Source organism: Stigmatopora nigra, chromosome 19, assembly GCF_051989575.1.
Source record: "Stigmatopora nigra isolate UIUO_SnigA chromosome 19, RoL_Snig_1.1, whole genome shotgun sequence".
NCBI lineage: Eukaryota > Metazoa > Chordata > Actinopteri > Syngnathiformes > Syngnathidae > Stigmatopora > Stigmatopora nigra.
In genome coordinates, this window is record NC_135526.1 from 965526 (window position 1) to 992193 (window position 26668).

Below are 26668 nucleotides of genomic sequence, written 5' to 3' on the forward strand. Positions count from 1 at the left end.
CTTTTAATAAAAAGCCATTTGTCATGTTAAATGTGGAACATAAAATGTAAAGGAGAATCCCAGTAAATGGTTGCTGATTTTGTAATATTGGCAAACATCATATCATTATCCAAGGTATTGATATTGTATTGTTATGAAAAGGATAATTCACACCCCCAAGTGGAAGCTTGGAATTTAAATTTCTTCATCCATCATATCAAATCTCTCTTTTTTTGTAATGGGGCTGAAATTCAGCGAGTTTAGGATTTTTTTTGTTCCATTTCAATGTTCGATTTTTTTTGGTGGTCCTGCAATCTTGTGATAGATGAGGATGGGGGTTCTTCAAAAAAATTGGCAAAGTGAGTATTTAGCTTGAAGGCAAAGAGGCGGGCGGCATGGGCTCCCCCTTATGATGTATTTGGTCTTTATCTACATGATTTACAAATCATTTATCTTCTATTTGAATTGAATTGACCCGGCTGACCTGAGGATGCGCACGTGGTTAAAAGGTGCGCTCTGCCTCCGAGCGCCGTGTGTGGGGAGAGCAGATAGGGGAGCAGACCGCGTGGGGTGCGCCACACCAGCCTGCGGGGTGGAAAAGTCACACAGCTCGGGTCAAAGACGATGTCAAGTGGGGAGAGAGGCCAGCTGAGCTGCCTCGACGCCACCATTGTGCTCCTCAATGCAGCTGCCGTCACTTATCGCCGGGCGCCGGCAAAAAAAAGGGGCTGGCCCGCTTGGCCTGGGGGGAAGAGGGTTGGGGGGGCTGGGTTTATTTCGGACCGGCTGCCCGCCTGGCTGAAGCTGGGGAGCATGTCCGTGTTGAGGGGAAGCAAAGAGGTGGGGGATTCTTACACCCTGGAGACGTATGTTTCTACTATTAGGGAAGGAGAAGCATACGATTGCTTCCCACTCGCACGTCACTATCTTGTAGGAGAAGGGAAAATAACTAGAAGGGTTGATTTGGATTGGAAATTACAAGTGAAATTGATTTTTTTAAGAGTTTGGGAACATTTTTAAGTATTCATTACTAGTTGATCTCATTCTTTCATTAGCTCAGTTTTTCACATAGTCAACAAAATCTAGCTGTTAATCTACCACTCGTACATATTAATACGAGTTTACGGATTAATTAAAAATCAATGTGAATGTTGAGCCACTGCCCAGGTTTAATGGTGAAAATATAGTTGAAGCTGGCCTGCACAAGAAGCTTGAAGTCAGCCTACATGGCAATTCTCAGTTTTAACACTAAAGACCAACTCTCCATTAGCTAAGAGGTCAAAACCTGATAGAATCATCAAACAAATGTTGTAAAATCTTCATATTTTGGATACTTATTTTGCAATACCCATACGCATTTGGAATATTTTGTGGTATTTCTTAGCCTTTAACTCAGTCACCTATATTGACCTTTGACAACGAGGGACGTCCAATCCATTCCGTTCTGTTTTTCCACCACTGTAGTACCCCCGGTAAAATATTCGCCAGACAGATTGAGAGGTCCACGGCGTTTGTGCATCTGTCATTGGCACGTCTGGGCTGGCTTTTTTTTTTTTTTTTTGTGTTTTTGCTCCTGTGAGTCAGCAGCTGTCAGTCTCTGATCTCCGAGTCGTATGCAAGCAGGGGCGTCGTGGATTCAACAGAAGAATACAAGTGGAGCGCACAAGTGTGGCGGCCAGACTGCGTCCCGATGCCGCCGCCCACCCTTGTCCTTTCAGCTGGGCCTTCTCATGCTCACCCTTTTATCAGCGGCGGCTCTCGGGGACCGGCGCACAAAAACAGATGGATGCTTTACAAAAGGCCCGGCTTCTTTGCAAGCTGGTGTTCTACATGGCTGATTACACCCAAATCACAGCAAAGGCAGAGAATTGATACAGTGGCTCGCTGGCTCGTGCTCATTCCGTGCCATGGAGGTTTTCGGGGGTGCCGGAGGGGGGAAAACACAAACTGCTTTCTATTGTGGGCAAATGTCAATACATTTCCTCTATCAAAGTACATGTACGAACATCCACTGTGATATGACCAGAGATATACTATGAATTTGATAAGAAAAACTTCAAGTGGCAATACCAGAAGCCGACTGACTAAAAAACAAAAACATAAACTGCGGTATGATAAGTTCAATTTCCATTCAAATGATATGGGGAAAGGCAAAAGGGGAAGCTCCACTTGTTATCAGCATCTGTGTCCTTCCCGTCCGTCTCTCCTTCCGGCTGCTCTCCCATCCCTGTCTGGCCTCCCAGATATGCTAATTGCTGTGTAAGAATATCCCGTTAGATAATTAGCATACATTACCCTGCGCTCATCTCCGGATTAATTCTCCGTGTGCGTAATCGCATTTGCGCTTCTTTCCAGTCCTGTGTTATAGGTGAGACGCGGGTAAATACAATATATGATAATACCGTCCGTCCGTGTAGCGTGGTGGGCATTAGGAGCTCTCACAACTCCTCCAGGACGTTATCTGTGGACCGAGAGGACTGAATAAAGACAATTATCTCAGTGATAATAAACTGTGCTGGTCAATTTATTATTGGTGGACTATTAGCAATTCAAACGAGGAATTGCAAGAATTCAGGTATCACTGTTGACTGCTTGGGTCTTGACACAGTCTGTAAGGCTGTTTTTAAAATTCTTATATTGTATATATAGTATATATTGTAAATTGCCATCCCATTGGCATTCCAAAAACAACGTTGACATTTAACATACTAAAGGTTTTTGGATGCTTTCCTCTGGCCACTCAACTCATTTTAAACATGTTAAACAATTAATAAAGGCAATATTAACTACTACTAGTACTACTACAACCAATACTACTACCACTACTAGTACTACTACAACCAATACTACAACCACTACTACCACTACAATCACTACTACCACTACTACTACAACCACTACTAATACTACTCCAACCACTACTACCACTACTAATACTACTACAACCACTACTACTACTCTTACTACTACTACTGAGACTTTTCAGCCATTTAAAATAAAACCACCAATTTGTGTGAATATTTGGGCAATTGGCATTTGAATCATATCATAGAAGAACAACGCTTATATTGATAGCCAGCCCTACTTTTATATCTCATTTGAATATATTGAACGAGGCCATCTGTAAGCCATTTATCTACATCCAAAAGCCGTTAGAATTGCTACGTCCTCCCCCGGGCCCGGCCCCCAGCCAGCACATACAAAAAAAAAGGGAAAAAAATCACCGTGTATGTGTGCAAACCTCAAAAAAATTGTAAAAAAAACCCTCCAAATTTCAAATAGAATAATCTATATTTACCATATAAACCATTCAAGCCTTCCACATTGAGATGTATTGTTTTCAGCTTTAACTGACGATCGCCATGTGGTTTATTTCTATGTTTTTCTGACTCACCTTCAACAAAGCATACCCGGGTCTTGCACCCAGGTCGTATATTTTCACACATAGTTCAAGGTTTCTGCCATGTCGTGCAACTTTACAGGCAAAGTCAATAAAGCCTTGGTGAGCGAGGGCCACTTTTAAAGCCGTCACGTTCTCCTCCAGGCCCAAAGGGGCGACCAGGCGAGAGCAGACATTTACGTATGTTAATTTCTGCAACCTTTATGCGTACACTTAATGCACACTTGTGTTTTGGGAGAGATATTAAAATGTCTCCCAACAGTGCCTGAGGTCGACTTGCGTGGCTTTATAGAGTCTTTTTAAGGCTTAGTCGGACCAGAGTGCAGTCAGATTGGGGACTGAATTAAAATTTCCTTGTTGCCATTGACGTCTATGCCATTTTTTTGCAAGAAAAATACACATTCTTCATTCAAGCCCCCTCAAAAATCTGTTGTCTCTGCATTTTTTGCTTCATTTCTTTCCTTCTTTCGCTAAAGATGACAATATTGATTGCCTTCCAATTGATTTGATGCAAGCCATCAAGGTATGGCTACACAATATTGCTCCAGAGTGCAATGATCGATTATTTCCCAACAATAATACAAGGATCTTTGTATGGTGACGTGGTTTCTCAAGACATGCAAGGAAATGTCTTGAACTGGCACGCGTCACGCCAAGCATTACCATGCAAACTGTTTGTTGAAGGAGTTTGATGGACACAGATGTTCCCAACGCCGTGTCAATAAAGCCATTTGCAGACTGTCACATGTGAGCGGCCGGCTCCCGCTGGGTGTGAGCACGAATCACAGAAGCAGCGAGAATCATTGATCCTTGGCGTGTGACCTCAGATAATATCAGCGGACTGGTGATTAGCTCCCCACAGCGCCCGGCTGCTCTGCACGCTTTGGCTCATCTCTCCAGAGATGCGGCGAGATGGGAAAGTGAAAGTGCACCGAGCCGCTCCATCACAAGCGGTCAGAGATCAGCGTCCTCCCCTCCGAGGGGGGAGGGACTTTTCCACAATTGCCGTGTCAGCTTTGATTCGCTCGCTCCTCCACATTGGCCCGAGACCATTATTCGTCGCCTCGTCCGTTGAGAGACCGGCGGGATGATGTTGCAAAAGCCTGGATTCCGCCGCGCTCTCTCTGACCCCGGCCGGGGCCGAGAGGAAAGATATATCTCGGGCGGGACGGTCAATTTCTTCCTCCACTACGAGTCCCTGAGAATGGGCGATCGTTGAATATTGTCATTTGGGCCTCAGACTTGCGGCCTGTGCTTGAAAGGTTTGTCTTGGGTATCGATTGCCTTCATCCACTTGGGAAGGGGACTGTGGACATCGGGGTTGGCTAATATGGGGGTGTTCAATGTTGGGCGATTTATGCATTTCCATGGAAAAAAAACCCAGATTCAGATTACAAGTCATTTGCGGCCATTGACAGGAACAGACCTCAAATCCATTTGAACTGGAATGGTCGGCACTTCTTGACCATTACACATCAGCGCTATTGACCATTTCTGTCAATAAGTTAAACTCATCAAATAACATTCAAGCAGTTCCGATAAAATGAGATGATATCTTTTGAGCCGCTATTCATTTTTGCTTTGTGCCAAGATTAAATATAACACTATTCTTTAAAGGAAATGTAACTCTATGGGAGCTCTAGACATTCAATATATTTGAACTGGGTTGGCAAGGATTGAATCTTGATCTTGTTTCAGTGCCATTGACGGCAATGGACGTAAAACAAACATATTGACTCATTTTGAGCAAAAGTAACAAGCATTGTGCGGGTGAAACTCCTCTTAAAGTCGAGCTCTTTCCACTTTTTAAGATGCACCTTTTCTCAGTGTGTGAGCAAAGGCTTTAAGTAGTGAATATAAAGTACTACTGACAACAAAATGGCTGGAGTGGGACAACCTGTCAGCACGTGTGATGAATGGAAGCGGGACCTCAGCCTCTATTTTGCAGCCGAGAAGTACTCTTCTCCGGCTGCACGGATGACATTTCTCTCATCACTCATGTTCCATGCTTCCATGGCAAATGACTCCATCAGACTTTGCTTGCACCTGTCCGTCAAACAAATGGAACAGCTGATGTCCTTTGGACAGGTGAGTGACGAGGACGATTGTTGGGAGGGGATGCCAAAAGAAATAAATAAACATCCTCAGGCAATAGTTTGAAAGGAGAGAGAGGCTTTCTATACACCATTTACACTTGTACATACAGTATATATTTTGGCTTGGAAGACCAATATCAGTCAATCTTAAATGAATTGTGTCATACTTGAGAATGATGAAAAAGGATACTTACTGGCATGGGGAATTATGTACATGTAGTACAATGTGAAAGTCAAATTGTAGAAAAGGTTGATCCACATTCTTCAGCTTTTCTTTCAGGAGATCTTGTCAAAAATGGGTGCTGTTTTCTGATTATTACCTAAAAATACACAGAAGATTCAAATTAAATATGAAGGATGGGAAAGAAGTATTTATTAAAGCTTATTTGTGCCTCGAAAAAGTACTTCGTTAGTTCAGGTACTTCATTTTTAGGCAGTGAAGGCTACTAAAGAACAGAAATGATGAATATAAGGCTTAGCTGAGTTATGTTACTGCATTTGGCATTAGTTAAAGGTATTTGTAATTATTCAGATTCACTCAAGTACAAAGTGTACTTTGTACGCAACCCAAAAATATGTCATTTTTCCCCTTGTCTGTGCTAATCAGTGACGAGGAATACTGATGGCGTGGAGCTTTTTAGGAGCTGCCGGGCAAGTGGAGCGAGCCGTGTTTGTGTTGACAATTGGCGTCTCCCGGCCTCTAATGATGGCAAAACAAACAAGCGTGAGTTGCACGACAAGCTCACTGTGTGTCACTTCATAATTTAATAGCATTTTGATTGCTCTGCAGGCGCTGGAATTATCAATTGGATGGCAGCGCCGCTGTTTGTGCTCTCTCTTATTGCTGGAGCATAGATAACGCATTATAGAGACCATTTGCCCTGCAATCAAGTCTTTTCTTTTTCCACATATTTCTCTCTTTTTACTCTATATAAACACGAGCCTATGTTTTTTTGTAGGTGAACGCGATACCGTCGTATTTCTGTGATTTTAGCCGAGAACATTTGCTTTTGAATGCATGCCGTCGCCTTCTTTGTATGGTGTTCACCTTTGGTGCGTCACCAGAAATGCCAGCGTCGGCCTTTGTGGTGGCAGAATGGAGGTGAACTCTGTGTGCGGTTTTGTATTTCAAATGGCTTCATTTACATGAGAACGTGGTGTCACGCGATGAACTACCGGTGAACTACGGCTTGACGTGTGTACGACAAGTGTAGGAGAAGGCAGAGGTTAGAAGAGAGAGAGAGAGGCCACCTAAAGGATGATAAGATGGCTGTATTCCATGGGATGGGTGACAATGATAGCAATAGACGGAGAATCTATTGGAACTGGGAGTGGAAGATGCCGTTTTGGTGAGATTGATGGCTAAAGAAGCTCATTTGGAACGTGAGAGGCTGGCAGGGAATGACGGCCAATTGCCTAATGAGGTCTACTTAATAAGAAGGATAAAGTCATATTTTTGAAGCCATTCTATTACTTTTGAAATGGAGAAAAGACTGTTTTTTTTGGAATGGGCACCCCGTAGTTAGTCAATTGGGGGCTGGTCATACTCGCTATTCATTAAGAAATAAAAAAATCAACAGGAACAGAGTACAACACTCAAAATACTGCAGCCAATGAAATTTCCAGAATTGGGGATGAAGTATAAAGTTCTGATCCAATCCAAAAGTGTATAAAACTGTACTATTTCAAAACAAGTTTGGATTACTGCACATTTTTCATATCTGGTCGTCATTTTTGCCTCCCCTTTGAATGCAACAGATTGCCTTCCAAAATATCGCATTAAATTGCAGATTGCGTTCCAAAATATGGCATTAAATCGATCGAGTTTCTTGATGATTTTGTCAACATTCATTGGGCAAAAAATGGACAGATTGCCATATCGATCAAAGCCAGGGCCAGCGTCTCATTTGCACGTGCTGAGACTAAGTCACCCACGTCATTCGTGCACTCCATCTTGAAAGAAAACAAGGCGGATCAGCACCGGGCCAGACTCCGTAACAGCCATTAAAGGCAGGGGGGCCTTTCTCTACTTTCTTGATCCTTGATTTTCTTTCATTGGCCTTCCCCTCCTCCTGCCATGACGGCGTGATTAAGCATCAGCGGCACAATGGGGGCGGGCCCCGGTCCCGGCGTCCCCACGTCCCCACGTCCCCACGGCCGCGGACAGTTCCTGCAAACCTGCGAGTCCTAATAAGGATTAGGCGAGAAGTTAACAATGAGTCCTTGAGGGGCGGCTAATACTATTCCACTCAGTGTCACTTCTCATCCAGGGCTATTCACCATTCCGTGTTTGAACATTAGCCGTAATCCTCTTATATATCAAAGGTGAACAAATCATATTAATTTAGACATTGCCACCTCACGGCACATTATGCACTCCCCGCAGAACGCCAAATGTGGCCATCTGCTCAACCTTCTACACTTCCTCGGAAGCAACACTATGGAAGTCGCCTTTCATTTTTTGGTAGTCTTTAGTTGCTAGTTTTGGAAGGAAATGAATGGTTCGGATTTAGAAGATTTTGTTTAATCTCGGCCTGTTATCCATAGATGCGTGTCTAAAAATGCCGACTTTTGGAAGGCGCGCGTGTGAAAATGTGCACTTGGGGCCACCTGAGAAATGACCTTTTCCAAAGCAATCTATTTGCCGTTGTTGCTTTTGTCCGGGCGTTTTTGTTTGGAGTGACGCAACGGCGTGCCCCCGCCTTTTGTTTATACTCCTAAAATTGGACCTGTTAAGGAAGAGAATCTAGGGCCAATCTAAGCGACAATTCGACGCTCTGCACCCTTTCATTTACCGAGGGGAGGGAAAAAAAGAAAGTCTATATTGTTCCCATTAAATGTGTTGTACTGTACCTGAAAATAAATAGCATGATTGCAGTCGTTAGATGGGTAAACGCTCTCTAAGCTGCTATTAGAGGCCAGGAGAAGGAGCACAGAAAGCAGACGGCGAAGGCGAGGCGAAGAGAGGCGAAGCGAGGCGACGCGTGGTCGTCCCCGCCAATTATCCGTAATGGTGGCACCATTTGCTAACGGCGCCTTTCTTCCACCGAGGATCGTTTAAACAGTTTTTGGAGTTTGATGCTTGGAAGTTGTTTTGGCTTCACGCTGCGTTCGGCCACTTAAGTCCGCACTTTAAAAAGTGAGCTTTTTTTGACAAACGCATTTTTACCGAGGCTCGTTTTAGTGCGTTTTTTTTGCCAGAAAAGACGGACTGAGAAAGCAAATTTTGGCCTGATTGTTGTCATCTTAAATACTAATAAGATCTTTTAATTTTAGATATGTTATGTGTGTTCAAATGAAGTTTTTGGGACCATCCTGGTCAAGGCCATGCAGTTTTTTGGAAATATACTTTTAGTTTTTTGGGGGATTGTGTGACGACGTTGCCAAATTCAAATAGACACGACAAATCTAACGTAAAATCAACAATGTGTGCACCTGACTGACAAGTACACGTTTATTAAGGTCCGAATGCGTGTATTGGAGATGTAATTGTAATCTAAAATGGGTTGGTCGATGAGAAGCAAGGGAGAATGTAAACAAGCTCCAAAGTGGTCCAGAAGAGCGCCACTCGTACGAACGTACGCTATTTAATAGGACAGCCCTTCACACTGATTTTCTTTGCGTGAGATTAACCACCCGTCTTATTGGCTGGCCATTTTTAGTTATGGCTTCAAAGTCCAAATATTAAAGGTCCAATTTGTAAGAGGCGAGGTATCATCATGCTACAATTAGGTATTGATTATTTGGGCAAAGTGCCATTTGCACTGTTGGACTGTCCGCCGTCATTTATTCACGGCGTATTAAAAATCCGTCTCCATCACAAAACAATTATTAGCTGGTATAAAGCATGAAAATCAACAATTTGGAGAAGATACAATAGAAAATACAATCATATCATTGGAAAGGAGAAACATTTTTCTGCTGAGGGATGGATATTAGATTCCTTTCAGATGGTTCCACTAATTGCATGTACATATTTCTACGCGTTATTTGATGAACAGAAAGATTTGAACACCGGGAACAATCATTTGTACTTTTAATGAATGGGTGCAAAATGCATGAGGGCTTTCGAACCCGAACCTCATTAACCCGGCACATATTTTTCATCCAATGATTGTATATTTCTACACCAACACTTTGTTATATTTGACTTGAATATAACGCAGTCCGTGCTGATTATTAAATTATAAACTGCACATCTATTCGTCTACTGTACACTTTAAAAAATGAACTCATCGAACAGTAGCCATGAAAGTAAAAATGTTCTGTTTGCATCCCATAATTACCAAGCAATTATTATGCTGATTAATGCTTACATATAGGTGGGAAAGTATATTCTAATAGTCCAGTTAATTGGAGCAGTACGATATAAAATACAAATGTATCTAATAATCCATTGATGGCATAAAATGCACTTGACATTAAAATCAATGGACGAGGTGGCTTAATGGATGATAACTTTTCTGGCTTTATAATATCAAATGAGGTGTATATCATAGCTTTGCTATTAAAAGTGGCGAGTTTTTGCTTTGGCTGGAAATGGAAAAGAACAAATGAGCGTCATTTGGAAAAGCATGTGCTGAAAAGTCATCCGTCACGTCACATGACTTAGGAAGGAGTTAATATTTCATGTTTAATTAAAATGAAATATTTAGCAGCTTTTTAGCTTCCAGGTGCGGATGATCATTTTTGAAAGGACTATAGTTATGCTATGCGATATTTCTGGCATCATTTGATCCAATTTGGGTTACCTAAATGTTCCAAATGTGCATATTTATGAAATAATTTCACTTGATTAAATGCGCATGGATTCATTTGTACAATTATTTTAACAAGATGTCAAATTTCATGTTAATAAGATATGGAAAAATAAACTTTTGAGTTTTTTCCTATCAGGATTTCCACATTCTTTCGTGTTTTGGATGCAATATTCCATCCATATAAACATATGTAAACGCTTGTTCATGATAATCATTGTTTTCTTTCAATTTCCTGCCGCTTATGATTTTCTCCGGTGATCACAAACAAGAAAAAAAAAAGGTGCAAATGCACACATGCTCTGCAAACCATGCACTGTTTACTCCTCTTTGCATCTCATGCATCACAATCAATCCCCAACAAACTTTTGCTGCCCTCCCCAGCCCATACAAACCCCCCCCCCCACAAATGAGAAATGTTTGATAATAACGGCATGGAAATTTCATCCATTTTAAAAGCATGAAAACTGAAAGAAGCCGGCTGGCCATTTGCGTTATTCCTGGGTAATATTAGAAGGAGAAAATGATGATTTATGTCAGTGGTCGGAGGGGATGCCGGCCGGCCGGCTTGAAACAGGAATGGAGGGACAAGTCAATAATGATAAATACCCCCTTTCACATAACTGGCCCACCCCCAGTATTCACACCATGATTAGGTGGAATAAGGAAGAAAAAAAATCAGCAGGCTCGTGTGCTATTTTAGCACTTTGCTCATCATGTTTTCCATGATTTTGCCTCTGATGGCAAATGCATCTTTTTTTTCTTCTTCTTGGCAAACAAGCGCGTCTGGGCGTTATGGCGCGTCGTCTGATATGCGAATGTAAATGCGATTCCTGATGGATTTTGACAATCTAGCGTTTCGGAGGAACCAAAGCGGCTACATTCAACAGAGTAATCTGTCCATGTCAGACATCTTCCATCAACAATGTGCAACAGGGGAGGACATATTGGGGGGGAAATATGGTATTCAGATTTTGTCAAAACAACAACAAAAACAAACAAGTAGCATTTGGGATACAACTAAAATAGCTTTGGAACTTTGAGCCTTATAGCCATTTTAATACTTTTAGTTAGAATCACATTTATTTTTCTAATCTGTGCATATTTGGGGGAATTTAGCCTCATGTTGGAGGCTGTTCTTAATGAAAAAAAAATACTAAATATTTAATGTTAATCTCTAATAGTTGAGTTGAGTATTACTGCAGCATACTTAGGAAGCCAGTTTTTTTGTTGTATTCTACAAGATTTAGTGATTCACTGGTTGTACTGGAAAGGATTTTTAAACTATTGAATGTCACAGTTAAAATTAAATTATTATTTTGGGAGGGTGCATTCTGACAGTGTTTTGCTCTTTAATTCATGACTGACAATAAGTGGATGCAATTTTGTTTGCTTGACATTTGCAGTCTAAGTAATGATCTTAGCCTAATTACTATTGAATTTAGCGTCAATGGCAGCTTGATTTGTTATAGAGTTATTGAACTGCTCATAAGTGAAATATCGGAGGAAAGTCGGCCGTGCCGTTATCAACATTCATCCATCAGACGTCATCGCTGAGGATGATCCACTCTTATCATTTTATATCAATGGGACTTGAGAAATGATGCTGACTGATTGGAATGGCCAGCCTGAATCATGCTTGGAATTTGGTTGGAAAAATTCTAAAAACTTTTCCTACATCGCCATCAAAAGCAGTAAATTAATACAAATGCATTACAAAATGTTTTGCTTTTAATCCACCATGATAATGAAACTCTAATATCATTTCGGAATGCTATACTAACCCCAAATAGCATTTTACAGTCCACATTATTTTACCTGTCATGCATTCACGAAGGAATACAAAAAATCGTCGGAATAAATGACTTAATTTAAATCCTTGCTATTCAAATTCCATCATTTTGTAATAATCTTAAAATCCATTCACACAATATTGCCCCACATTGCTAAAATATGATCAATGTGAAAAGAAAGAACGCACACTTCCTATTTATGGTGGCCTTTCTAAGTCTAAAATGACTATTCACGCCGAGTATATTAGTCTTCAATGAGCTAAAGAAGAACAATGGCTGACAAAAAAAGCATCTCTCTGCCAGGCAGGAACATGTTGAAAATACTAATCAAATATCATTTACAAGATGCTTTTATTGAGGCTCCTAAGAGAGCGGCTCATCCGGCTCCTTCGCCATGGTAACCAGGGATTCATTTCAGAGGTGTCATGCTGCATTATCATCTGGCCGGTTCATCCGCTCCCCTCCGCCCTCTGCCTTGCTTTGCCTTTGTCGTCGTCCCCCTGTTCAGACCCCCCCTTTCTGTTCAGACCCCCTTTTTCTGTTCAGACCCCCCTCTCTGTTCAGAGCCCTCAATCTCAAACCTGCTCAGCGTCCTGGAAGGAAAACATCTCGTCTAAAGCTTCATCATGTGCGGACGCCACACGCAGACGGCGCAATCGCCCGCTTGCATACAGATCTGGTCCTCCTCCACACAATTGTGCACAAATCAAACAATGCTCAGCCTCGGCCTAGCCGCTCCAAAAGAGAATTTGCTATTGAAAATCTGCATTCTGTTTCCAAAATTCCACTTAATTCCACGTCATTTTCCGGCCTATTCATAGCTTAATGAGTTACTATTTTGTCAGGAGATGTACACAACTACATTTGTCCTTTTTTGAGAACATAATAATGGCAAGTCAAGGTTATCTTGCTTTGCATTTCATTATTGCGTCCAATCTAAAAATAAAGTACAGTATTTTCCGACTTTGCTTTCTTTTTAAACAGAAAACAGGGCTCCTATATTTCTAAAATACAGTAAAACAAGTCTGTTTTGGATTCAAAACTTGTTGCAAAAGGCTGACCTAACTCGGCAAAAGTTAAAACAATAAAGTACAATATCAAACTAACCATTGTATTCAGTGTGGAATAACTATTTTGCAAATATATATTTACATATTCACATTTATGGGACAGAATAATGCTGATGTATACTTTTACCCTAGAACTCATTCTAATATCCCCCTTAAAAAGAAACAATGCAATCTGCATTTTGCTCTAAAACAAAGACATAAATACCCCCAAAATGTTTTGTTCACTAAACACAAGTGCCATTATTTTCACAGTCTTTCTAATGAATTTACCCCCACACACACACACACTTAGGCACTATTGCTAAATACTACTATTGAACGAGTCATTAGCCCCAATTAAACGATGTCTCATAAAAAATATCCCACAGTGCATGGAAAAAAAAGTGCTGCCTAGCATAGCCCCCTTTCCCCAGACCCTCCAACCCCCCCAGGCTGCACACACTTAGCGGGAGGTCTAATGGGCCTGGCCAGGACTCCATTGGATGTGGAGCTGGGCTCATTTTCATTTCCATCCCTTGCTTGAAGCAGTAGATTCTTACCTCGGTATTTGGACGTCACCTGCTGGTAAGAAATAGATCTACTCTTGCTCACATCCAGGGATAAAAATGTACATCTCATTCATGGGGGGGGCCCTCAGGTAAACAGCTTCTTGAATTGGACCTCTATCACTGTCAATGAAAGTGAATTTTGGTTAGATTTAATCCATTTTAACACAAATTATCGTCAAAATTTGTGACGAGTTTGTGATATTTTTCATGTGATAGCCAAGCGGGACACGTGTATTGAACAGGCAGTTTATTTACAAAGAGTAGGTCCAGACAGGCAAACAAAATACAGGAATAGCATACGTCTTTTTGACAAACAATTCCAAGGTGGGAGGAATTTTGACTTGAAACAGAAAAGTCCTTCAGGTCTGCCATTGACTGAATGAAAATGCAGAGAAATCATGTGATCACCTTCCGTCATCAATCGAGGGAGTTTATAAAAATATCACCGTGGTGATCCACAGACTGTCAACGTTGGAAAGACATATTTACAATCTCCTCAAAAGGAAAAAAGGTGAACAGTGCAGAGGGAGCTTCCAAAAAGGCAAAGCTTGAGAAATGCAAGGTCCCTAAAAATGGACACCTCCTAATCTGTTTTTTTTCTCTCCCCCCCATTAGTCCTGTAAAGACCAGACAAACACATCAGCCATGTGAGATGTCCAACATTTCTATATACATATTTGCACAGAATAGAATATCAGAGAGGCCAAATAATCCAGATATATTCGATACGGTATGGTTATCACAATTACCGTAATAACAATAAAAGCAACTATCTTGAAAAGAATAATGTAGGTATGCCGTTAACAGGTGGATTAAATGTTCCGTGGTTATTTACGAAGCAGAAATGTGTCAATTATTGCATTTATTAGTGCCAATTGTGGTATAGGTTGACTTATTTATGGATGGGCCTTCAGACATTGTAGTCAATGTGGAATAGAAAGTCTTCTTCTGACGTTAGCGTTGGCGAATCTGTGCAGATTATACGTGACGTGGCTGTTTATAGCATTCTGAAGCCGGTATACGTTTTTCCATCAAGGTAATGAATGAAACTGGGTTGAAGAGGTAGTCAACGGCGAGGGAAAGTTGCGTGCGTTCTCAGCAACGGCCGAAGATGATCTCACCTCGTCGTGGTGGTGGTGGTGAAGTAGAGCCAAAAGTGAACAGAATGATGGCTTTAGTATCTAGAATGTGCTTGCCAGTGCTGAAGGAGAAGAGGAAAGGAGGCCTTGAAAGGTGGACATTATTCCTATGACATCATCATGCCATGTGATGGGATGGTGAGATGATGGAGACAAATGAAGGGATGAGTTTGGGAAAAAAAAAAGATCAGGGTAGTTGTGAGACAGATTTTTCACAGATGGAGATGGGAAATTCTTGACCAGGTTCGTAAAAATACGAATTAGAAGAGTGTCACAATGCAAGCAGTGTCCAACGTAGTAGGACGTGACGTACGATGAATGGAAGGGGGACAGAGAGAGTAATTCTGTGAAACGTGGGCTTCCTCTAGTGGTAAGTGAAAGAATCGCGTCCTGAGTGATGGATATTTCAAATATATACTCAAGTCTTTGTGTATTTTGTGCTTGATTTTGATCAGAAAGGGGAAATGAGAGGATGAATTGTGGTGGTCCTCTTGTGGTGTGACGTGACAGGACAGACGGGCATTCAAGAAAGTACACTGGTGTTTTGAGAGTCCACATCTTGCAGGCTCACCACATTTGTACTTACTCCTCTGTCATAAACCGGGTTGTCAAAAGCGGACTCCTCTGCCATGTTGTCGTACGGTGGGGTCGCTGTCGCCATGCCCAGAGCCTTTCCTCGGAATCTGAAAAAGGGGGACGTGGTGTTTAAACGGGTATGTGTTGGCCAATGTAAAACGTCGAGGGCTTACTTTGTAGCGCAGAGATAAATTCCCAGAACGATCGCCGAGATGATGGCGGTGGGGACAAAGACAGCCAGCGTGATGTTGCTTCCTTCCACGCCATACTTGTTATTGACAACTGTGGGGTCAGAACACACACCAATGAAATGACATCTCCACAAAACTAATAGTTGTTGGCATTTTCTCAAAGCGTGACTCACCATCCAGCCTATGTTCACTGCTGTATTGACGCGATGAAGCTGCAAAAGAGACAATTAGTCAACGTGGGCTCCTTTTCATGGCTGCTACACAAAGAAGTCCAAACACAAACGCTATTTTCCAGAAGAATTTCACAAGCTATTGCTTTTTTTTTCACCTCGACACACTGGTGGCGTGCTGTTCCATTGCGAGGGATGTCCAGGAATGCAGTAAATGGCGGCCTGGCCCTGGAGTTCGTAGCCCGATTGGCAGGAGAAGCTCAGCATCTCACCGGCTTGATAAAAAGCCTTTTCGGAACTTTGAGCGCTGGTGGGAGCCACGCCGGGGTTCCTGCATGGCTCGTACTTTTCAGCTGGAAATGGAAAGAAATTTGGCTGCGGTCCTTTGTGGGCAAAGACGAAATATGCCTTGTTTGACTTACGAACACACTTTGGCGGGCGGTCGCTCCACTTGGGCTTGGCCGAGTCTCGGTTGTAGCAGGTCAACGAGTTACTCCCCGACAGAATGTAACCTTTGTGACAGTAATACTGCACCGAAGATCCCACGGCGAAGCGAGTGCCCGCGTTCACCCGTCGACTGTGTTCTACGTTTCCCGGGTCCTGACAAGTCACCACTGGAGGATCGGGGAAAAAAAGGGGAAAATATCAGGAGACATCTCAATTTTTTGATTTTTTTTTTTGCTCACCTTCTTGACATCTGGGTACATCGGCGCTCCAACTGAGATCCCACTGGCACATGAGGATCTCGGAGCCCGCCATCTCAAATCCGGGGTAGCACTGGTACGTGACCACGGTGCCGTGGATCAGGTCCGGGTGGGACGTGCTTTTCCAGCCGTTGGCAATCTCGGGCAATTCGGAGCAGGTGTCGTTCCTCGCCACCTCTGTTCATGTTGGTCAGGAAAAAATATACAAGAAAGAGCATGAGCTGGGTCAAAAACTGCCAATACTCGTTTACAACGTACAAAAATAGCATCTTTTTATATCATTGTAATGCATCCATCAATCTCTGATGAGTGCTGTAATTTTTAGACTATAAGGTTACAACTGAGTACAAGTAAAAGTGAAAGACACATTGGTGTATAAGTCGCACCAACCAAAGAATTCACAAAGAAAAAGGGTAAAAATAGAGTTGCAATGTTTGGGCTACAGGTATAAACTTATCTGATACTAAGAAGAAACATTATACGTTAAACTAATAGTAAAATAGGCACCTGTTAATGTAACATATTAACAGTTTTTCAGAAAACTATAGTCAAAAACAAGCTGTAAATAGTCACAGAGAGAAAAAACAACATAAGTAGCAAGGCCAGCCAAACTACGAACAAAAAAGTGACTTATACTCGGAAAAACACTAAGTTAAAAGGTTCTGCAACAATTTGATGCTATTCCACCAGTATTGGACAGTCCAGAATCGATATACACAGCAAAACAAACACATTCTCTTGCACATCGTCTCCGTGCTAAAAAAAAAAGCATGGGAAAGCAGAGATCCAAACGCAATGTTTTCTATCTGAACAAAAACAAGAGTGTTTTGGGAGGCAAATGCAAACAAAGGCTGGAGATGTTTCCCCGCCGGGAACACAGCAGGCGACTTAGCAACGCTTGATGCAAACGGCAAATAACACCAGGCGTCAAGGCAAAGCAGCCTACAATTAAGTGGACCCAATTATAGTGTTTGTCATTGTTATCGACTGCCACGCACTTGTGACGAAGACACGGACAAATCAATGCAAGCAGAAGAATACATAGACATTTTTACTCCCCCAATTTGAAGCTTTTTGTCGGCTTGAATCTTACCAAAAAAGTGCACCACAAAGCCATTGTTGTAGCCGTAGATGTTGGTGGCGGGATCGGATTGAAATTGGATGGTGACGTCTCCCATGGACGTGAAGAGCTTGAAGTGAGGACGTTTACCGCTGTATTGGCCCAGAATGTTGGCGGACAGGTCGTCGCCGTCGTAGAATGTCAGAAGGTCGTTTTTGCCCAAGTTGAGCCTAAAAAAAAGCACACATGAATGGTGGTTAGAAAAGGTTTGGGCTTTGAATGAGAGCATGTGGAATTAATCTTATTATCTACATTAGTTTGATGATCTAAAGTGGAAAGACTGGATACAAATGGAAGAAAAAGGATGAACATTTTCTCATCCTGAGTGAATGGAAGAAAATAGACATATAACCATCAGTGACCTTTTATCCAATGGTAAAACTTGTATCTTTTGCCACCACACTTTGGATCAATTCAAAAGTCAGTTATCTCGCTTCCACAATTCCAAATTTTTGCACAAATACAAGCCAGGAATGCAAAATGGTCTCCATCAAACACACGTTATTGAGTCAAAAGCCATCCCTGAACTGGCCTCTCTGTACTATAACTGACTGAGCGCCATTTCCACTCATGAAATGCTCTCCCTTCTAACGACAATTTAACGTCACGCGGTGCAAAGCGATTTTCTAGCAGTCTCGTTTTCTCCTTTCAATGCTGTGTGGGATTTTGCATCTCTAGCTTGGGGGTTTCTTTCTGAAAAATCTATTTTTGAATAACAATGACATCCGCCGAACAATGTACACCAGCCGGCCTTTTGAATGTGACCTGCCCCGTCTAAAGAGGCCGTTATTATCTAAAAAGTCCAAATTGCTCTCAGTGTCATGCTTTGAAAAGACAGTACTATACTGCAATATTTCATTCTTATTTGACTAGTAAATTGCTGCCTTCCACAAGAGGGCTCCCAGAAGCCGTTATATGTGCAAAGACAACCATTTTTTTTGACGCACATTCCCTATTGTGTAAGACAGTATTGTAGTGTTTGACAATTTCATAAAGCGTTGTGCAGGTGCAGATGAGCCGCAACCTCTCGTGTGCCGCCATGCTAATTAGCGAGGAGCCAACCCTCCTGTTTGGCCCAAATTAATCAGTCCTCATTATGCACGGCGCTCCTCTGTCACTTTCTGCACAAGCACAGTGATGAATGATAATAGGAAAAATGTTCTCATTAATGTGGGGAGGTGTGGCCCACCTTACCCCCATCACTGGCTTAATATAGAGATAGCACTCAGCCACAAGTCTTCTGTCTACTCAACACACTTGACAGGAGCAGAAAAAAATGACCAAAGAGTTAGATATTTTTTCCTATTGCAATTTTTTAAAAATTCCAAATCATGGTGGGAGTCCATAACTTCAATGCAAAACCTTATACTATACCAATCAAAATCACTAACTCTGGTGATAAGTCAAAGTGTATTCAGTTCAGTTGTATTTAACTTTTGACTTTGATGCATTCACTTCTAATATTAAAAAATGGCTTGTTTTTTCCCCCCCCAATACTACGTGTCCTGCAAGTGCAATCAGTGCATTGTCGTCAGCTGCTTCTTCTGCCCAACCCCCGTTGCTACAAGTTTGTCGGTCAGCTCAGTCGGTCAATGCTGGCAAAAACCTGCCCCCACCCACCCACACCATCCCCCCACACCATCCCAACTTTTTCACCTGTATGTGCATTTGTCATTTCTGCAACACCATCCCCTGCCTGGTATAAACTTTCAAAAGCCAGTTCCAAACTTTTTTTTTTTTTTACCTATTTCTAACATGGGCCATCAAAGTGCAAATTTTTGACCATTTTGACTCATTTAAAAGCACCTTTTATGAATGATATTTCACCCATTTCATTCTACACAGCTATGTATGATGACAATAAAGGCTTTTATTTGATTTAAAGGCATAGCATCCCATAACAGTAGGCTTTCATTCCAAACTATTCCACAAAATGTAGGCTTTCATAAAGAGCAATACTAAGTGTACTGCAAGTGCAATCAGTGGATCGTCGTCAGCTGCTTTTTGCAGCCCGACCCCCGTTGCTTCAAGTTTGTCAGTCAGCTCAGTCGGTCAATGCTGGGTGGCAAAAAGCTGCCCTCCCCCACCCACACCACCTCCCCACACCATCCCAACCCCCGTCCATTCAACCTTTTCACCTATGTATGTGCATTTGTCATTTCTGCAACACTATCCCCTGCCTGGTATAAACTGTCAAAAGCCAGTTCAAAACTTTTTTTTTCGGACCTATTTCAAACATAGGCCATCAAAGTGCAAACCATTTTGACTCATTTAAGAGCACCTTTTATGAATGATATTTCACCCATTTCATGATACATACTATATTGATGACTACAAAGGCTTTTAATTTGATATAAAGAAAGGCATAGCATCCCATAAGAGTAGGCTTTCATTTCAAACTATTCCACAACATGTAGCTTTTCATAAAGAGCAATACTAAGTGTCCTGCAAGTGCAATCAGTGGATCGTCGTCAGGTGCTTCTTCTGCCCAACCCCCATCGCTTCAAGTTTGTCGATCAGCTCAGTCGGTCAATGCTGGATGGCAATCCCCCCCACTCACACCACCTCCCCACACCATCCCAACCCCCGTCCATTCAACATTGTCACCTATGTAGGTGCCTTTTTCACCTCTGCAAAACCAGCCCTGCCTGGTATAAACTGTCAAAAGCCAGTTCAAAATATGTTTTTTTTTTACCTATTTTGAACATGGGCCATCAAAGTGCAAACCATTTTTACTTATTTAAGAGCACCTTTTATGAATGATATTTCACCCATTTCATGATACTATATTGATGACTACAAAGGCTTTTAATTTGATATAAAGAAAGGCATAGCATCCCATAAGAGTAGGCTTTCATTTCAAACTATTCCACAACATGTAGCTTTTCATAAAGAGCAATACTGAGTGTCCTGCAAGTGCAATCAGTGGATCGTCGTCAGGTGCTTCTTCTGCCCAACCCCCGTCGCTTCAAGTTTGTCGGTCAGCTCAGTCGGTCAATGCTTGATGGCAAAAATCTACCCCCACCCACCTCCCCACACCATCCCAACCCCCATCCATTCAACATTGTCACCTATATATGTGCCTTTGTCACCTCTGCAAAACCATCCCATTTCCCGACCCCTGATATATAATGTATAATATTTTTGTCTTATATTTTAACCATAGCGCTAGATTTTATTGTGGCTTATGATGATGATACTTGAAGCAAATTTTTGTGTTTGTTTTACATGACTCTGTTTTTGTAGACAATAATCACAGTTATCTTCAACATTACATTAACCGAACGTGAACAAGGATGTAAGGATGCATTGTGTATACTTTGCAGAATAAATGCTTACGTGAATAGCATGCCCAATAAGCAACAATAGTCCATGATAACGATTGTCTGCGAGTCAATTTTTCTATCGCCCGCGGCGGCATTCCAGCTGGTTTAAATTTAACCTCCCTGTGCCCTCCTGTGTGCGAGTGCTTCAGGCAATAACATCATCACTTATACCATGTTTTTTTGCCATGTACTGTGGCAGAAAAAGAGAATCATTCTAATGAAAAATCACCCATTTTTTCCCCAACTCTCGCAGTGCGGCAATATGAGCAACGTGTATTATAATGTGCTCTGTCTTCAACACTGTTGGTGACTGTGTTTTGCAGAGGATGCTGGCTGAAGAGTAACAACAGTCCGAGGCGACAATACGGGCCGTGCTCGTGTCTAATGTCAACATCTGTGTGCATGTGTGTCGAGTTTCCAGTTGGGAGGGCCGGCGGACAAGTGGCTCACGGTAGTTGACTGCCAGAGCATATTCATTTCAAAGCCAACTCGGAGACACACCAGGGAAGTGAGAGGAGGAAGGCTTACTGGCTAATCTGGTCGGAGAACGAGCTTGGAAGCCAGGAAGAATGCTTAATGTAGGGGATGAACAAAAAAAAAAATCTAATTAGCCGCTGAAACTATGGAAACACTTTGCCGTGTGCCTGACAGAGAATAAGTGAAAATGTGTGTCGGTTTTCTGGGGATATTGGACGGAGTTTGATGACTTACACTTGAATATCGAGCATGATCCTCTTGTCCTCTTCTACATGGATGCCCCAAATGCAGTCCTGGCCTTTGTCGTAGGCTTCGGGCCAGTTGGGAGACAGGACAACGCCGGCGGAGTCGGTCATTTCGCCACTGCACACCGCTATGACAAAAAAACATCTTAGTTTTTGAGCAAGAACCACAAATCTGCAATTTTTGGGGGGGAATGAGACCGTTTATGGCTCTAGAGCACGTGTCAAAGTGCAGACTTTCTGTTGTAGAATCAAATTCAAATGAAGAGTATAGATGCATATTACATTTCCTGATTTTCCCCCTTTTAAATAAATAATTGTCATATTTTATCCATTTTTTCTGCGATTTTAGTTCAAAAATCATTTTATCAAATCCAGAAATATATTTAAAAGAGCTAAAATAAACAGTTTTAGATCTACAAAAGACTGAATATTCAGGGATTTTAATCCAGTTCTTTCAATCCATTTATTAAAAAGAATATATAAATTATATATGTAAAATGGTCCAAGTTTGACACTTATGCACTAGAGGGAGGCGAAACATGACATTCTTAATGTGTAGTCTTCATAAACAATATGCTTTCATAGCAGTACACACTTGTAGTCTTCCCTAAATGGACTGGGGAAAAAAAGCATTCTAGCAGGAAACCACGGGGTGACCGTGACCCGTGGGTGGTACAAATACTTCTTATTTTTTTCTACCTCATTCCCATTTCCTCGATCTGAGCATTACAGGGAAGGTTTTCCAATTTGCTGCCTTGCAAAAAAGAACATGCTGCCTTGCAGTAAGGTCACTATGTGTGCATCTATTGAGAATGAAAAGCTTATAGTTGCCTTAAACCTGATTATAATGGACATTAGTAATGATTCTTCTCTGTCGTTAAGTTCCAGGAAAGTCAAAAAAAAAAAATGACAAATTCAAAAGAATATATGTAAAAAAACTGACCTCTGCACGCCGGCTCGGTTTCGTTCCACTGAGTGCTTTCGGCTTCCGTGCACTCGATGACCACGGAGCCTTGCTCCAACGTGTAACCGGGCTCGCAGGAGAATTCCACCACGGCCCCCACGCCGTAGCTGGGGTCATTGCTGCTGAAATTGCCGTACTTGACAAAGGGCTCGTAGCACTTGCCTTTTGCAAAAGCTGAGGGGATAGAATCAGGCGTTATGGCGAGCAGAAGAAGCGGAAAAACATGCGGGATTCAACTTGCCTTCGTATCTGACGGCGGCCCCCGTGGAGGTCAGCGTCCCATCCGTAGTGAACTCTATGAACAGATAACGTCCCGTGCTCAGGATTCCCTCGATGGGCAAATATTCCACCTCGTAGGAGTCGTACACGGGAGGGGAGTCGATATTGTTGCCGTTCTTGATCAGCAATCTAAAAAAAATAAAGATGTCATGATGAAAATGCAAGCGTTACCCTGGAGTTTTTCAAAATCCATAAAAGATGGTGTGCATGTGGAGCTGTGATAACAATCATAACATTGTCTGCCACCTTATTATGAGGTGAAAAGTCATGTGTGATGATTGGGATTGTCTTTCAATTTCTCACTTTCTGCAAGGAGAGATGACAAATCTGACACATAATAGAGCTTTAAATTAGACAAAGGTGTTAGCAAAAGCCCTCACTGAACTTTGACTTAACTTGTATACTTCTATAACCTAGTTAAAGTACATAGTTTGCCCATGTCTGGCTTAGCCACTACAATCATGTCTTTTATATTCAACTATAAAACCCATTGTGATGCATTAGGAACCAAAATATATTTCAGTATTCGAGTCTAACTGTTCACTAGAATGCTGCAACAAAAAATACTTCATACAAAGCAAACAGGCTTCAAAATCCCACAGTGGAGATGGCTACGTTGGCCCCGGGGTGTTTGTCTTCGTAGCTTTGCCGTGTTTCTAAGTAAAATGTCTGCATTGGCGCTGCGGGCACGCTTCAACCACCAGCCCTTTTTTACTTAAGTGTGTTTGTGTGTGTGTGTGTTTTAGCCACCTGTCGTCATCCTCTGCCAGAGCCACCTTTTCGAAGTGAATATGTAGCCGCTGGTCTTCGGGGGCCTCCAGGACCCAGTGGCAGGTCAAGTTGTTGCTGTAGTTGCCAGGAAACCCGGGAGAAACAATGCGCCCATTGGTGGCGTTTTTGATCATCCCGCCGCAGGATGCTGCGTGAAGGGGCGGTGAGGAAAGAAGAGAAAGAAAAAAAAAATGGGTGAGCGAGCTATGGAATCACGTGAACTATAAAAAGGACCTCCTGCGGACTCGAGTTGTGCGGCGGTTGTCAGTTGAGAGCAGATGTACCACGCGGTCAGGGGGCAAGACTGGCTTTGCTAGGTGAGCTTTTCACAAGCTGGACAAGGAAAGTCATGCAACCCGCTTCCAATTAAGGGAGCCAGGTGCTATCAGCCTCCAGACAATAGCTGTCTGTGCTTCTAATTGCAAAAAAGAAAAAAGAAAAACATTCATTTGACCCTGAATTGTGCAGGGGAAACAAACCCAAGGCAGCACCACATTACACGTCAAACCCATTTGGACCGAGAGGGATGGCAACCAATCATTAGACTTCAGTGCCATTGTGGGAAAACCATTTCGAAGGGGTGACAAAGGGATGGCTGCAATGCATTTATTTGCAGAGTGAGGAACAACCTAGGATCGAACCCTCAACCCCAGAACGTCGAGGCAGACACACTAGCCACTTAACCACCAAACCGGACAGCAACCATGATTTATTTCATGCAAAATGCTGGCAAAGTGTCTAAGATCGGAGGTTAACATGTGAAATTTGCCCCTAGGCTCATGTGGGTTTTCTCTGGGTACTCCAGTTTCCTCCCACATCCCAAATACATCCAGGGTAGCCTGATTGAGCATTATAAATCATCTCTAGCTATGATTGGCTGTCCAAATGTCTCCCCGTGCCATGCGATTGGCTGTCCACCGATTCAGGGTGGTCCCCATACTCGACTGGGATTGGTTACAGCACCACCAGCGACCCTTATGAGGAGAAGAGCTTTGTTCAACCCCTGCTTCTCGTCACCCAGGAGGATATGGACTGGAAAATGTATTTTATCACGACTTTGCTTTTGGGGGGGGACGGCGTGCTGGCTTACCGACGCACTGGGGCTCCTTCCCGCTCCAGTAAGGCGTGGTGGCGTTGCGGCAAGTGAGCATTTTCAGTCCTTTCAACCTGTAGCCGCTAAAGCAGTCGAAATAAGCTTCTCCGCTGGCGTAGAGGTGCGTCACGGAAACTTCTCCCCCGGTGGGCTCCTTGGGAAATGGGCAGCTCAACACGAAAGCTAAAAAAGGGGGAAATAAAAGGAAGAAGTTTGGATGTTTTGTTTTGCCACTTGCAGCTTGGTGTCAATGATTTTCCTCGTTTTTCAAATAAACAGCACGCAAAAGGAAGAAGCTCTCTGGTGGAAACCAAGTCTAATAGAAGCCATTAAACAAGCTCTCTTCTTGTCTAATAACCGCACGGTTCTACCTCATTAACAAAGGCCTTTTAATGACAGCGATACACACCAAAAAAAAAAAAAAAAACCTCCAGATGAAGTAAACATAATTAGACCTGCAATGGCTTCCTCCAATAAAAGCTATTGAGTAGCGAGCAAAATTACAGAAACGGCTTGAACGATGTAACTTTGCCGATACTTGGACTGCAAGAACTTTCTTCCGTTTAATGAGCTGACTCAAATCCTGGGGGCTCACTGATAAAATGTCCACAAATATTCCAAGATAAGACCTGCATTAGTAAAGTTGGAGTCAGCCAAAATCCATTGCAAATAAAGCATTTATGGACAAACATACTTAAACTGTAGAAGCAAAATTAAACTCTAGTTTTCTCTCAATTTACATAATAAAATGACATAGGACTTGTCTATCAAAACATATTTTACTCAATATAATCTCCACTAATCACACATTTTGTTGAAAAAATGCGGAATAACCTGCGTTTTGTCCATTAAAATTGAACTTGAACTTCAACCAGAGCCATAATAGAAGACTTTATATCATTTGCATTCGGATATTAAAAATAAAAAGAACACAAAAGACTACTTTCTCAGCAGGTACTTATGTAGGCGATGAAATTTGGACTTGATGGGACTTAATTTTCTTCTTATTAGACCTAGTGGTGCCTGGAATGAATCTCATGGGAAAATAGCCGCAAGTGCCTAATGGCCACAAACGCCTGGGCAAAGTGCTCCTATCCCTTGTTTTTAATTGAACGAGGTGGGTTTTGTCTTCGACACAAGCCATTTGCTCTCTCCTCGCTACTAATGAAACGACAAGACCCAGAGCCTGGGGGCCCTGCGAGGCACGCCGCACCGGCCTGGGGGTCAGACATTCAATTCACCCTTTATCACTGGCTCCAATGAAGCTAGTTATTGCTATTATCTTAGTTATTGCATTTACATCCCCGTCGAGTGTGTGGCGGCGGTTGAAAAAAGCCGCGGGCAAGCCGCTACAGCCAATTCCACAACTATTAAATTTTGTGCCACTTCTATTCCACTAGTTGCTGGGTCATAAAGTCTGATTATTTTGCTATTACAAATAATAGCCGGGGTGCTTGGGAGATTCGCCGGTGCAATCGTTACGGCGCAGATGTACGACGACAATTTTTATCTTTTCAGATGTCACGAACGTCGTCGTCAGTTGGAAGGAAAGCTTATTATCTTTTCCTTTCACGTTTGAATTTAAAAGCACGATGTGCATGGATTTGCATGATAAAAATGGCATATTGTGACCATGATTTTTACATAATTTATTCCCTTCTAAGACGTATTCAGATTTTTTTAAACACTGACCTTTGCCCTTAAAGACTAAAAATGATGTTTGACTACTTAAGACAAAAGAAGCAAAAGGAGTGAATGAATAAACCAGTTTTTTCCATTTTTCATATTCATATGACAAAAATGTTCTATCTATCATCCATCCAAAAGTATTTTTTTTTAAGTGTAAAACATTGTTGCTATGAAAGATTAACACTATTTCCCTCCTTTTGACAACTAGATTACTGCTAAAATATTAAATAAAAATGCTATGAAATATCTATGTTTAATCAAAGATAATCAAAACACATTAA

At 42.1% G+C, this 26668-nt stretch overlaps 1 protein-coding gene across 4 annotated transcripts in view; it reads right to left on the reverse strand.

The window, feature by feature from the left end:
• Positions 1–13875: 13875 nt before the first annotated feature.
• sez6a (seizure related 6 homolog a) overlaps positions 13876–26668 on the reverse strand; it is a 55053-nt gene continuing 42260 nt past the window's right edge. For 2 of the 4 annotated variants that reach the window (XM_077740975.1, XM_077740974.1), the window contains 12 exons: positions 24696–24881; positions 23585–23753; positions 22797–22963; positions 22535–22729; positions 21581–21719; positions 17517–17713; positions 16406–16600; positions 16142–16333; positions 15878–16072; positions 15723–15761; positions 15532–15640; positions 14852–15465 (listed from right to left, as the gene is read on the reverse strand). In XM_077740975.1, the coding sequence (XP_077597101.1) occupies positions 15306–15465; positions 15532–15640; positions 15723–15761; positions 15878–16072; positions 16142–16333; positions 16406–16600; positions 17517–17713; positions 21581–21719; positions 22535–22729; positions 22797–22963; positions 23585–23753; positions 24696–24881 (1943 nt within the window). In that variant the 3' untranslated portion in view covers positions 14852–15305. The other 2 variants (XR_013329826.1, XM_077740977.1) reach the window with 2 other exon arrangements.